Source organism: Juglans regia, chromosome 14 (assembly GCF_001411555.2).
Source record: "Juglans regia cultivar Chandler chromosome 14, Walnut 2.0, whole genome shotgun sequence".
NCBI lineage: Eukaryota > Viridiplantae > Streptophyta > Magnoliopsida > Fagales > Juglandaceae > Juglans > Juglans regia.
Window position 1 is genome coordinate 4,863,193 of NC_049914.1, and position 12,737 is coordinate 4,875,929.

Sequence of the window (12,737 nt, forward strand, 5' to 3'; positions counted from 1 at the left end):
TTTTTTAGTAACACTAAGTACAAACTCAAAGAAATTATGATTTTTTTTTAGTAACACTAGGTACAAACTCTAAGTATACAAGAGCAGTAGAAAAGACTATCATCATAGTTGCAATAGAGAAGAAGATGGTGCAAATGCCTATTATCATTCTTTTAGGCAAGGATTTGAGAAAATCTTCTTCAACGTATCGTGATGTGAGGATCGCCAAAAACATCAATACTGAAGCCGAGGAAGAAAAAAGCGACAGGGAATCAGTTATTATAAAGATCTTAAACAAGTTATCATGTACGAATATTGGCAAGCCTGTATCTTGGTTATTACCACTTGGAACCGTAAATACTGCTACAAACATAATAGTGATAATGAGAGCACCTACTACCGTACAAGAAGTTGATGTGTCCTTCATCCATCGCTCTCCTTCTTTCATCAAGTCCTTGTGGGTCTTTGTAAACAATTGTCTAGGAGTCAAACCATCTGCGTTCATAAAGGTTGTAATCGTTGGATTGCAAAGGCTCTCCACCTCCTGTATTTGTTATACAAAATGTTAGAAAAAAATGCAAATAAAAGTACCATTCAACAATTGAGAGACACTTTTAAGTATATATATACTTAGAAATTTGAATAATAACATTTATAGTTCGAAAATCTTGTTAAACACTAAAATTACCTAATTCATGTTAATATTTCCCATTTATTCACATGTAGCTGAAACATAAAACTCCTTCCCTTCCTCTTTTTTCTTTCTTATTTTATTTTGTGTTTGTTTGCTTCTGTTCTTTTGCGCTAATCCATCTAAAATCCTATTTGGCACGTGCACTTTCAACAGAATCACAGTTGGAAGGTGGTCTACAAAGTCGGGTGGTGATTCAAATAAGCAATTGGAACCCTACGAAATGGCTCACGCACCAATATTACTAATAATTTCCAAAAGTAGAATAATTCTATATTAATTAGTTCTATATTATTACACTTAATAAAATCTCAGGCCACTTAGATTCTGTTTACCTTTTGATCTATGACTTCACGTTCTTCGTTTATTTCAGGGGAAAAAAAGATAATGAGTTTTAGGACATCTGTAATCTTTAACTATGATGATATGTTCCATAGATCTTGGCTAGGTTGATGACAATAAATCTTACCATATGTAAGATGCCATTAATTAAAGAGAAGGAAGTTCTTTTTTTAAAGATTTTGAGGGGCTATTATTTTTACTAGAAATGCTTTACAAACTGAAGTGCCATTAATTAAAAGTTACAATAAAAGTAAGACAAATCAAAGAATAATATTAGATACAATTTTAGTGTGTGTAAGGCTCACGCATTCCTTTAGAATATAGTAGGACCTACCATTAAAATGTAAATTTTTTCAAGTGAGTCCCATATTTATCTATATTTTTTAAAGAAAGTGCACATGACTTTTACACCATAGGATGTACAAATCATGTTTCCAAATCATATGTTTATTGATGACATGGAGGTTGTGTGTTTCGTATCTCATGACCGGCGTGCTTTCTAGCATTTTTGTATACGTATATATTTGTACTCCTTATTTGTTTTCTGCAGATCCTTATTTGGGCTCCAACGAAAGGGTTGGCTTGCTAAAATGATCCAAATAAGCTCTTGGGCTTTCCATATTTTCATAAGCCTAGTATTCAATAAATTTTAATGGGCCTAGTATTCAACTCGTCCAATAAATTTTTATGGGCTTTTTGAATAATAGTCGAGCCTATCACCAATTAAATAGGACCTACTTAATCCATAAATATTAATTAAACTTTAACCTAATTATTGAGCTCAATAATAATTCATAATTCACCATAATAAATTTGGGCGAGTGGCATATCCAAAATAACTCATTTAACTTAATTTAAGTTTACTAAAATTATTCTTATTCAATCTCTCAATAATATTAGAATGGTTCATTACAAATGATAATTACCTTAATTAACGGGGGAGTAATCATGAAATGAGCATTTATGAAATATTTGTATTTATGTGTATAAGAACCATAATGAATAAAGATAAGAAATAGCAACTCTTGTAGCTTATGCATTAGGGAAAATGTTAAAACTATAATATAAATAACTAAATTTACTTCTAAACTTTTCAAACAAGTGATGATTTCACAAATACATACAAATTTGGACAACAACGGTATGAGAAAAGAAAAAGACAAGTTACAAAATGTGCCACAACAGCTAGCTTAAAATTCATCAGTCATCTATCCAAAAAAACACATAAAAAAGGTGGTCGGGAAAGGGCATCATTCGTCCTGACTAGTACGCCACATATTGATAGAACATGATCCATACATCATTCATATTGAGAAACCCAAGTCAAGCCCCGATTTCATTTTCCTATCAAAGGTGTCGGATCCATAGGTTGAAACAAACATGTGAAAAAGAAGGCCGAAGTACATGTATACATACAAGGAAATAGGAACACTAGCTAAACCAATAAGAGGAATGCCAATCCAGGATTCTCCACGCAACATAATCAAAATAGCAGAAGAAAAGGCTATCATCATTGTTGCAATGGAGAAGAAGAGGGTGAAAAGACCCATTATCATCTTAGTTGGCAAGGATTTTTGGAAATATTCTGCTTCAAAATGTAACGTGAGGATTCCCAAAAATATCAATACTGAAGTTGAGGAAGAAAATAGTGATAGAGAATCTGCTATTATAAAGATCTTAAACAATTTTCTATTTAAGAAAATTGGAAAACCGGTATCTTGATTGTTACTTCCTGGGACGGTAAATGCTGCAGCGAACATAATAGTCATAATGAGTGTACCTACCACTGTACAAGAACTTGCCGTGTCCTTCGTCCATCGCTCTCCCTCTTCAATCAACTTTTTGTGGGTCTGCGTGAACACTTGTTCAGGAGTCAAACCGGCGAAGTTTCTTTCGTTCCTATACATGGGATTGCACAACTTCTCCACCCCCTACATTTGATCATACACAAAATTTTAGAAAGAAAAGAAACCAAAATTTCCCATTAATATTCGAAAGACTGACAATTTGATCGAACCTAGCTTATGCATCCATGGCGACAAAAGACGAGTACTTTAATTATTGTGAAAAACACAAATAGAGGTCACAACACCGTATAATATATTGTCTTCCTTGAGAATATTGAATCCTCGAGATAATGCCAAACCATAGAAAAGCATATAACCACTGGAGTTCGAGATTCTTTTGTCAAAGTGATCCACTTAGAAAGTTGTTAGAAGTTCTAGAGCCACCACGGTGGGAGGCGAACCGATCATTTGCCAAGATTGCAAGTTGGGTTTTCTGGAGGTACAAGTGTTTTTACGTAAAAGTAATTTGAAAATTTTGTGTTTTAGATTATGAAAGAGTTTTTTTTTTTTTTAAATGAATTTCTATTTTGCTACTAAAATTTTGTGTTTATTATTTTTTGTTGTTTTTCAATTTCTAGATTGTGGTTTTGATACCTGTGATTGCCTTGATATTTAGATCTATGTATATTGAAATATGGATAGTTTTATACATCACACTATCATCTCACTTTTATCTTATTATATAAAATGTAACACATTTATCATCATTATATAATCTTTTATTAGATGATTTTTTTTATCATTTAATAGTGATAAATGTGTTATATTTTATATAATGAGATGACAGTAAAATGAAAATATGGTGCATAACATTATTAGGTCTGTAATGAAAGGAACATATGAGTTTTCCGCAAGGTATTTGACCAAATAGGATCGTTCAATTCCTATAGAAACTATCACTAAAGAAAAATGTTAAATGTACTTAAGAAAAATTTATAAAAAACTTACTTCTCCACATGTCAGTTATTAATATATTGAAAATCATAAAATCATAAAATTTTAATTTTAATTTTAAATTTTAAATTTAAATTTTAAATTTAAAAAAAATAACAAAATGAGTCTTATAAATAAAAATATAAATATATATAACATTACTCCTCACTAAAATACCTCTAGAGGGGGATAGGGCTAAAAAGGGTATAATTTATCAATTAATTTTCTGCGGTCCCCATTTTTTGAAATTCGGTGGGTGGGGGTGAAACCAATATTACAGAATGAGAAATTATATTTATAATTATAGAATATATAAGTATTATGTAATTTTTTTAAAAAAAATAAATAAATATAAGATTTATATTAAAAAATTAATATTTTAATAATAAATTTTATTTATTTTTAAAACCATTACATAATATTTATATAATCTATAACTATATATATCATTATATTATTAGGGACGGTCTACGGCTATTGGTCACGATCACCGAGGCAATTATGTCAACTATAAGGTCAGACGGTAATAACGACAGTTCCCAAATGAACATAGTGCACGCTCAATGGATTGGTAGTTTATTAACTTTATTTTCAGAAAAGTAGGAAACTGTAGGCCGAAATCTCTAATCTCATCATATGTTCCGGTACGCACGGATTTGCTCTCCTATCTCTCTTTCTGAAAATATATATTTGGTAGAGAATGCACTACGATTATAAAAATAAATTTATAAATTATCATAACTTTATATGATAAGTTAATTATATTTTATATAAAAATAATTTTATAATTTAACGTGACACGTCAAACTATATAACTTTATATGATAAGTTAATTATATTTTATATAAAAATAATTTTATAATTTAACGTGACACGTCAAACTATATCAATTTATAAATTTATTTTTATAAAAAAATTTTATAACTAAAATATATTTGGTAACATGCAGTACCACGTGAGTAAAGATCAGAGCATGCACACAGAAATATATATATATATAATTAAAGAGGGAGTGCTGACCTTGAACCACTGTAATTCTCTTTGCATCTTCAAAGCTGCAGTACCTGTGATGTGATCAGGCGGAGAGAATTCTGTTAACGTCCCAGCTACATGTAATATGTTATTGCCGAGATGATCTCGAGCTGATAGTAATGTAGCTTTCGTCTCTCTTAAACCGTATATTATTCCAAAGATTTTAGCCTGTCGATGTCGGACAGCAGACATAAGTACGTTTCTTCTTTCGCCATCTCGGACCCAGTACAAAACCTCTCTGTTTTCCTTGGCAATTAAAGTAACAAAGCCAACGATCCCTAGTCTCACAGCACTGAAGATTGCTTGCGCAAGACCACTTTCTATCCCGATTTGATATTCGTTCATAGTCCTCATCGAGTCCAACATAACAGACAGAAGATGTCGGTATTGGTTTTGGATCGACCGGATCGCAATTGAATCGGCCTGATCATGGGGTCCTTGAAATTACCAAAACATTGTCAATTTAACTGTGCGAGACTATAATTATATAGAAGATACAACAAAAAGAATAATAATAAAAAAATAAAAGCTCTTTTTATATAAGTAAATATGGCATATTCCTTGATATAATTCTCTAAGTTAGAACTAGTACCATTTCCGTTCGTCATCATCATTTACAGCAATGCATGAAGTTGTGTAGTACAAGGAGACGTTTGGATTCGAAGATCACTTGAGATGACTTGAGATGACTTGAGATGGATTATGAATAGTAATGAGATGAGTTGTAAATAGTAGTGAGATTTGTGAGTTAAAGTTACTGAATAGTAATGAATAATAGTGAGCTGAGTTGAAATTAGTTGAGATGAGCTGAGATGAGCTAAAATGAGTTGCGAATCTAAACGTCTCCTTAATCTCAGCTTCTACATATAATATACTTAGATTTGTTGCTTCATTTTGTCATTTTATATATAGGCCAGTCATTATAAATCTAATGAAAACTCGCCTGATCCATCTCGATCGTCCTGATAATTAATTAGACTATAGCAAATTATATATGCAAGTAGTGATCATCACCATTGATCATTACTAATTGGTATGCTATCAAGAAAAATAAATGACAAAATTAGACTCCTTCGTTAACATATATATAATAATGCACAATATGGAAAATATAAGGTCTTCAACATGGCTTTATATATATTATAATTCAGATATTAGGATATTAGAAAAAGGAAGTAGCCCAAAATTAATATCATGATATGATTTACATCCTTACACGCCAAACACTTTTAAGGAATTTAAGAAAGTTTAGGCAACAACTTACTTGATCTGTTAGTTCCAGCAGTTTGTCGCTTCTTTTGAGTGTCCAAATAATATTTAAAAATATTATCCGCACGAGGAAATGAAACGGCCTTTGCCTAGTTTGGGTGAAATAGATTTGTGCAGATTAGTAATGTGCACAAACAGAAAAAATAAGTTAAAGAAAATGAAAAATAAAAAAAAAAATTCAGAACATAAACGATTAAAATATTTTGAAATAAAGGATTGAAACTGTGTGTAAGCAGAGTGGTGAAAGTAATCTTTTGCTTCACTCTGAAATGGCTAGGAATTTATGGGCATCGATTTAAGAACCATGCCCTGAAGGTGGTGGATTTGTTAGCTTTTGGCCAAGTCCATTTGGTAGTCGTAGCAAATTAGAGATGTGGAGGTTGGTCCCTTTGTGGTTGATGGGGTGTATTTGGCGGGAACATAATACACGACCATTTGAAGATTTCAAACAACAATGTTTGAATTAAGAACCATTATGTTTAATTCTCTATATATTTGGATGGTTATGCACAGCAGCTCCTGACATCTAGAACCCACCAAAGCAGAAAACATAGTCAAAACATCTTGACGAACAGACAATTCAGGCCGGAGAACTAAATGAAAAGTAAAAGTAGAGAGAGAGAGAAGATTGAAAAGGGAAAACGTACCCTCGAGCGGCGGAGACGCGCTATTGCGGCATTCTTGGTGATGGGAATATCGAAAGGATCCAAAGACGATTCATCGTCATCGTTCATGCCGACACCGGAGCTGCTTGCTCCGGCCTCCATATCGTTGTCGCGCCGATGGCGCAGCATATTCTGGAAGAAACTCATTTCTGTCGCAGGAGAGATGACACCATCACACTCTTAACTCCCTCTCTTCTCAATGAAAAATATTTTGGGGCTCAATGCAAAGTGGTGTGCATAGTCAATATATATATCGACGAGGCTAATTTCTTACACAACGATGAAGATATATAGGCTAGGATTATAAGTTAATTATTTGGATCAGGGGTAAAATATTTTTAGGCTAGAATAAATAATTCAACTGAAAATTTTCAGGAACACAATCAACAAAGTGATATCATGATAAATAGATAAACTGAGTAAAAATATAAAAAAATAAAAAAATAAATTTCAAAATTTCATTCTTCTAACAATTTTGAAAATTTTACTTACGTGTAAGCTTTTTATATGTTACAAATAAAAGAAAGATCAGGCCGCTAAACTTTGGTAACAAGTTAGATACGAATTATTAAAAAAAAAAAGATAATATTTATATATGAAAGATAAACTAGGCTTTGGGTTTTCTTAATAATGTATAATAATAAATTATATTAAAAGGTTTGAAGTAGCTAGCATGCAGTACATGAGTTACATATATACTGCATAACTAGCTACCCGACCAAATGTGGATTTTTTCATTAAATAAATATATTTCATTCAAATAATTATAAATTTTAAAAGAAAAATAATATGATATTAAATTACAATTTTCTTCAAATTAAATACAAGAGGAAAAAAAAAATTATTGGAGACCAAAAGCTAATTTTATGATGACAAAAATATCTCACTTAAAAGGTTATGGAAAATATACACCACTTAGTAGTTTTATATGTTACAAATAAAAGAAAGAGGCCGCTAAAGCTAGCTAGCATGCACTCAAGTAAAAAATTTTATTAGGAGCCTTGGGGCCCCTCCCCCGGCCTGTTCTTACTCATGTGGCAATCCACTGTTGGATGATCATGTTAAATGGAATTTATGCAGAAATCATATCAATGCTAGCTAGATCATGTATGCAAGCATGCATGGATATATAATGAAAATTAGCAAGAAGAGAAGATATCAGAGATGAGTGGGAGTACTAACTCGTGGGGATTATAGTATGCTGCCAAGACGCTGTCATGAGAAATTCAGCCCCGAATAGGGAAGTCGTACCAACAAATAGGGACAAAGGGGAGACTTTGTCTGTGTCTAGAGTAAATGCCAAACGTGGACAACGCCGGATTAATTTCGTAGCGAGTTCTAGTTTTGCACCGTACATGGATGATATACACATATATACAACATTAGAAAAAAAAAAGAATTATATATATACATACAATATAATAATGATATTTATAATTATAAATCAATATACAAGTACTGTACAATCTTTAAGGATATTTGTAGTCCACTATTAGAGAAAATATTATTATTTTTTTTCACGTGAGTCTCTAACTTTTTTCAAATGAATTGCATAATATTTACGCACTCCATAACTACAAATATATATCATTTATTTATACGAATATATATATATATATATATATATATATATATATATATCGCGCAGAAATGAAATAATAGGAAGGCCATGCCAGAAAGAATAACGGCCAATTAAAAATGAATAAAATGGACGTTAGACGATCGTTACCAAAATTTCCAGTATGCATAGCTTTGGTTACAGCTGTAGCACCATGGGGGCCTCTTTCGGGCAGTAGCTCTTCAAACGGAGTGACTTCAAAGAGATAGTTAGCCAATTCTGTTTGCTCATGACGAAGAGCCAGGACAACTGGAATATCTGATCCCCGATTATTTCTAACGGTGACCAATTCTGGGTTCTTATCTATCATGCATTCCACAATTTGCCGGTCGTAACCACGAATAATTGTATGAGCTAGAGCTGTCAGACCTTCATTATCTCGTATTTCCAAGTCTTCTTTCGACATCTTCTCCTCCACCAACCACCTCACCATATCTTCCCGCCCAGCAAGGACTGCAACGTGAAGAGCCGTCCGGCCCAACTGTGTAATTTTTTCCCTCACCGAATCGGGATGCTGCGTAATGAAATCACTTGCACGGCCCATATCACCATATAGCAAGGCCTTGTAAAAGTTCGCATATTCACTAATGGTCCGGGAACTCCCTGCATACATATATGCCATGTTTAATTAATTTTCTATTTCATTGTCTCACAGATTAATGATATATATACACACACATATTACGTACCAAACCATTTAGACAGGAATATCAGTCATGCAATGCACGTCAAATGTCATGAACTGAGCAATATTCCATGGGAAAACTATATATCACAACTATTGGACGTACGTGGTAATATTATACCTGATAGATAGTGAGTTACTTTTAAGCTCCTGGCTAGCTAAGATAATTAGGAGTTTTAATACTGACCTTGACCCGAGTACCATGACTTGAATACCTGTTTATCCGTACGTACATTTTCAAAACTAGATCCAACCCAATCCTTTAGCAATACTATGCAAAGGGACTGCATGTAATACAGTTTTGGTTCATTAAAGCTGAATTGGCATACTAGCTAAATCCGTGTGGCAATTTGTGTTGATCAGCTAGACAAAACTTGCAGTAAAAATAAAGAGCATTGCTACACAATTACCTCCACCACACTCCACACTTTTTTAAATTTTTTAAATTTTTAATATTTTTTTTGAGTTTATTCTTTTTAAATTATTTCAAATTATTTATTCATTATTCATATAATAAATATTTAATAAAAGAAAAAAATAATAAAAATTAAAAATAATGTGGAGTGTGGAGTGTTAGGAGGTTGTGAAGATTTTTTGAAAAATAAAAGTACTAGAGCTAGTGAATGTCACCAGATTCTGGCAATCTTAAGTTGACTCCAGCTTGTTCGGGTTGCTCATACGTTTCAGCCAATGTATCCCACACAATTTTGGCAGAATTAATACCCTTGATCTCAGATAGTATGTCCATCCCACATGAAATTTGAATTGCATGTAAAGTTGCAGCATTCTTCTTCCTCCAAGCCTTGAATTCAACTTCATCACCTGGTTTAGGAGGTTCCATGCTTGTTTCGATGATGTCCCAAAGATCTTGAGCCAACAAATAGCTTTTTATGCAAGCACTCCAGTTGTCATAATTTTCCTTCCCAAGAAGTACTTCAGGAACAACTGTGCCTGGAAGAATAGTCGTGGCCATGCTTAATCTGTCAAATTACGAAGTAATATGCATGTTAGGTGAAATTTGGAAACTAACAGATCCAATATATATATATATATATATATGGCATTTATATTTCTTTAAGAAAATTTTATTCCTCTTGAAGAAATTTATGGGTCTAATTCATCTAATGAAATCGGTTCAACAAGAGATCAGGATTGTTCATTCCTTATGAACATATCTAAAACTTTATCCACAGGCAATGTGAGATTATTCATCAACACCGTCCCTTATGTGCAAGCTAGTATTTTTTTTTCCTTGTCATGAGATAAGTATTGTGGGCACCATTCGTCTTGTGATAGGTTTTGATATTATGAAAAAATTCATGAGCCTAACTCATCTCGTGAAACCTGTTCAACAAGAGATGATTAATGTTCATTCATTATAAATATGCCCAAGATTTTGTCCACAGACAATGTGGAATTATTCATCAACACATCTCATTATAATCTCTTGGCCTAGCTAGCTACTAGTTAATTCCCGATAATATCATAATATATTTTTCTAATTTTGAGCTTCATCCAAAAAGCAATATTTTGAGCTTAATTATAGGCAGGGCTATGAAAAAAAATTCCAAAATCCGACTCTATTTTCTCCTCCACTTCGATTATAGTTGAAGTTTTTAGAGTTCAAATCAGAGTTCAAATACAAAAAATGCCAGAATCGAAGTCGAAGGTATAGGACTTCGCAACAGTTCCAATTCCGACTACATCTTTTAAAAATTATTTTATTACATACTAATTAATAATTTTAACAAAAGGTGCAAGATATATCTTTTCTATCAACTAATAATAATAAATAACTCCATATTTTATCTTTCAACTCTTCTTAATTACTTAACATAATAATAAATAAGTTAATATATACTTTTTTTTATTATATTTGAAATCGGTTGAAATAAACTATATATAATCTGCCCATTTAAAAAAAAAATGTATACTAAAAGTAAAATAGGGATGATGCAATATTTACGTACTTACAGTACTGCTGGACGGGCTGTTTAGAGTGCCGGACCCTAGCCTGATCGATCTGTGTAGTGGTAGTGATGAACGTGGAAGAACTAATTAACTTGAAGCGAGAGAGTTTATAATTTATATAGCCATGCATGCATGCACGGTGCGTGCTCTTTTTCTTTTTCCTGGTGAACTACTCTTCTTTTGTCTTTTGATCGTGAGTTTATAAGGCCGAGACTAACAGGATTATGTAAGATGATCATGTGCTGATTTCTAGATCAGTAGATCTGAAAACTTGCATGAGATACTTCTCAAGAACAAATAAAATACTGCTTCTTGGGCCATCGCCTTTAATTTTACGGGTTTTTTATGCGTCACATTGCTTCTTTTAGCATCAGCTAAAGTAAAGATATAACTTTATCTTAACGCAACGTTTTGTCGTGGAACACAAGGAGGCTATGATTCTACCATAGATCATTAAAATTCTTTTTTATTTTTTATTTAAATTTGAAGACTTTTGAGAAAAAAAAATTATAAAATAGAACTTGCAATATTTATGGTTACCCGTTTGTATTTTTCAAACAACATTAAATATGTAATATGAACTATAGAATTTAATTCGTTTTACTTTTAAATTCAGACAAAAATGTAAAAGTAACTTGATCTATAGTTATCCACATTAAATAAATAATACATACTATAGAAATTAATTCAAATATTTTTCTCATTTAAAATATTCAAGTTTGAATAAAAACCTAAAAAGAATTTTAATCTAGATCAGCAGAATCGTAACCTCCATGTGGTCCACGACAAAACGTTGCGTTAAGCTAACTATATCTTTACTTTATCTGATGCTAAATGAGGCGATGGCCCCCCAATAAGCAATATTTTGTGATAAGATTGCTCTTTTGTCCTTCAATCTTTTTTCTGCTATATTTTATTCTGTTTAATGGCATTTTTTCGTCGATACGTGCTTCCAGGCCGGGTTCAATCTTCCTTCACTCCTCCCTGACGGTGAAATTACTCTTTTGTCATTGGATTCTTTTACTTGGCATTGCCGTATTCTTATGACTATTTTGCCCATAACGAGGGGTGTATCTTTGGTCCGATTTTGAATATATTTTAGAATCAAATTGGTATATTTTAGTTTTGAGATTTGAAGATTCGATACAGCACTAGTTACACATCTAAACTGGTACTTCCAATTTTATTGATTCTGATGTCCGATTTTTTCAATATATTATATAATATAGTATATTATAGTACATAATAATATAGTTATAATATATATTAAATTGTATTATAGACTATAGTGATATGTTATAATATATAATATGATGATATATTATATTATGTTATAATATATAATAATGTAGTATTAGTATAACTATTAATATAATAGATTATAGTGATATAGGATTTTAAATTTTAATATTATATCAATCAGTAATTTATCATATAATACAAAATTATTTTATATATAATTATAGACATTATATATAAAAATTATATATAATATAAAAAGATTTTATACAATATAAAAAATTAATATATATATGAACCGGTTCCGTGTTAAAAAAAGAAAAATTAGAACCAGACTGATTTTGACTGGTTTTGAGAAAAATGAAACCGGTATCGGACCAAACTCACAGGTCCGGTTTACCGGTTCACCGAATCACCAATTTGTTTTTCACCCCTACCCATAACCGAGTACTGGGCCTTGCTTTAT

At 31.9% G+C, this 12,737-nt stretch overlaps 1 protein-coding gene across 1 annotated transcript; it reads right to left on the reverse strand.

The window, feature by feature from the left end:
• Nucleotides 1-34: 34 nt before the first annotated feature.
• On the reverse strand, nt 35-11,186 carry LOC109008489. Its single transcript, XM_018988592.2, has 9 exons — nt 11,032-11,186; nt 9,692-10,041; nt 8,488-8,979; nt 7,941-8,096; nt 6,741-6,907; nt 6,089-6,182; nt 4,813-5,261; nt 2,797-2,943; nt 35-523 (listed from the first exon to the last, which is right to left on the reverse strand). The coding sequence occupies exons 1-9, from the start codon at nt 11,160-11,162 to the stop codon at nt 35-37; spliced, it is 2,475 nt and encodes an 824-aa protein (XP_018844137.2). The 5' UTR covers nt 11,163-11,186.
• Nucleotides 11,187-12,737: the final 1,551 nt, after the last annotated feature.

Bases quoted from the DNA above. Each gene is read 5' to 3' on its own strand.
- LOC109008489 (XM_018988592.2), bottom strand. From the start codon at position 11,162: ATGCATGGCTATATAAATTATAAACTCTCTCGCTTCAAGTTAATTAGT. The intron at 8,097-8,487 runs GTAACGATCGTC...GTGCAAAACTAG, and splicing joins TATGCATACTGGAAATTTTG to AACTCGCTACGAAATTAATC. The intron at 6,908-7,940 runs GTTAGTACTCCC...CTCCTGCGACAG, and splicing joins GCATACTATAATCCCCACGA to AAATGAGTTTCTTCCAGAAT.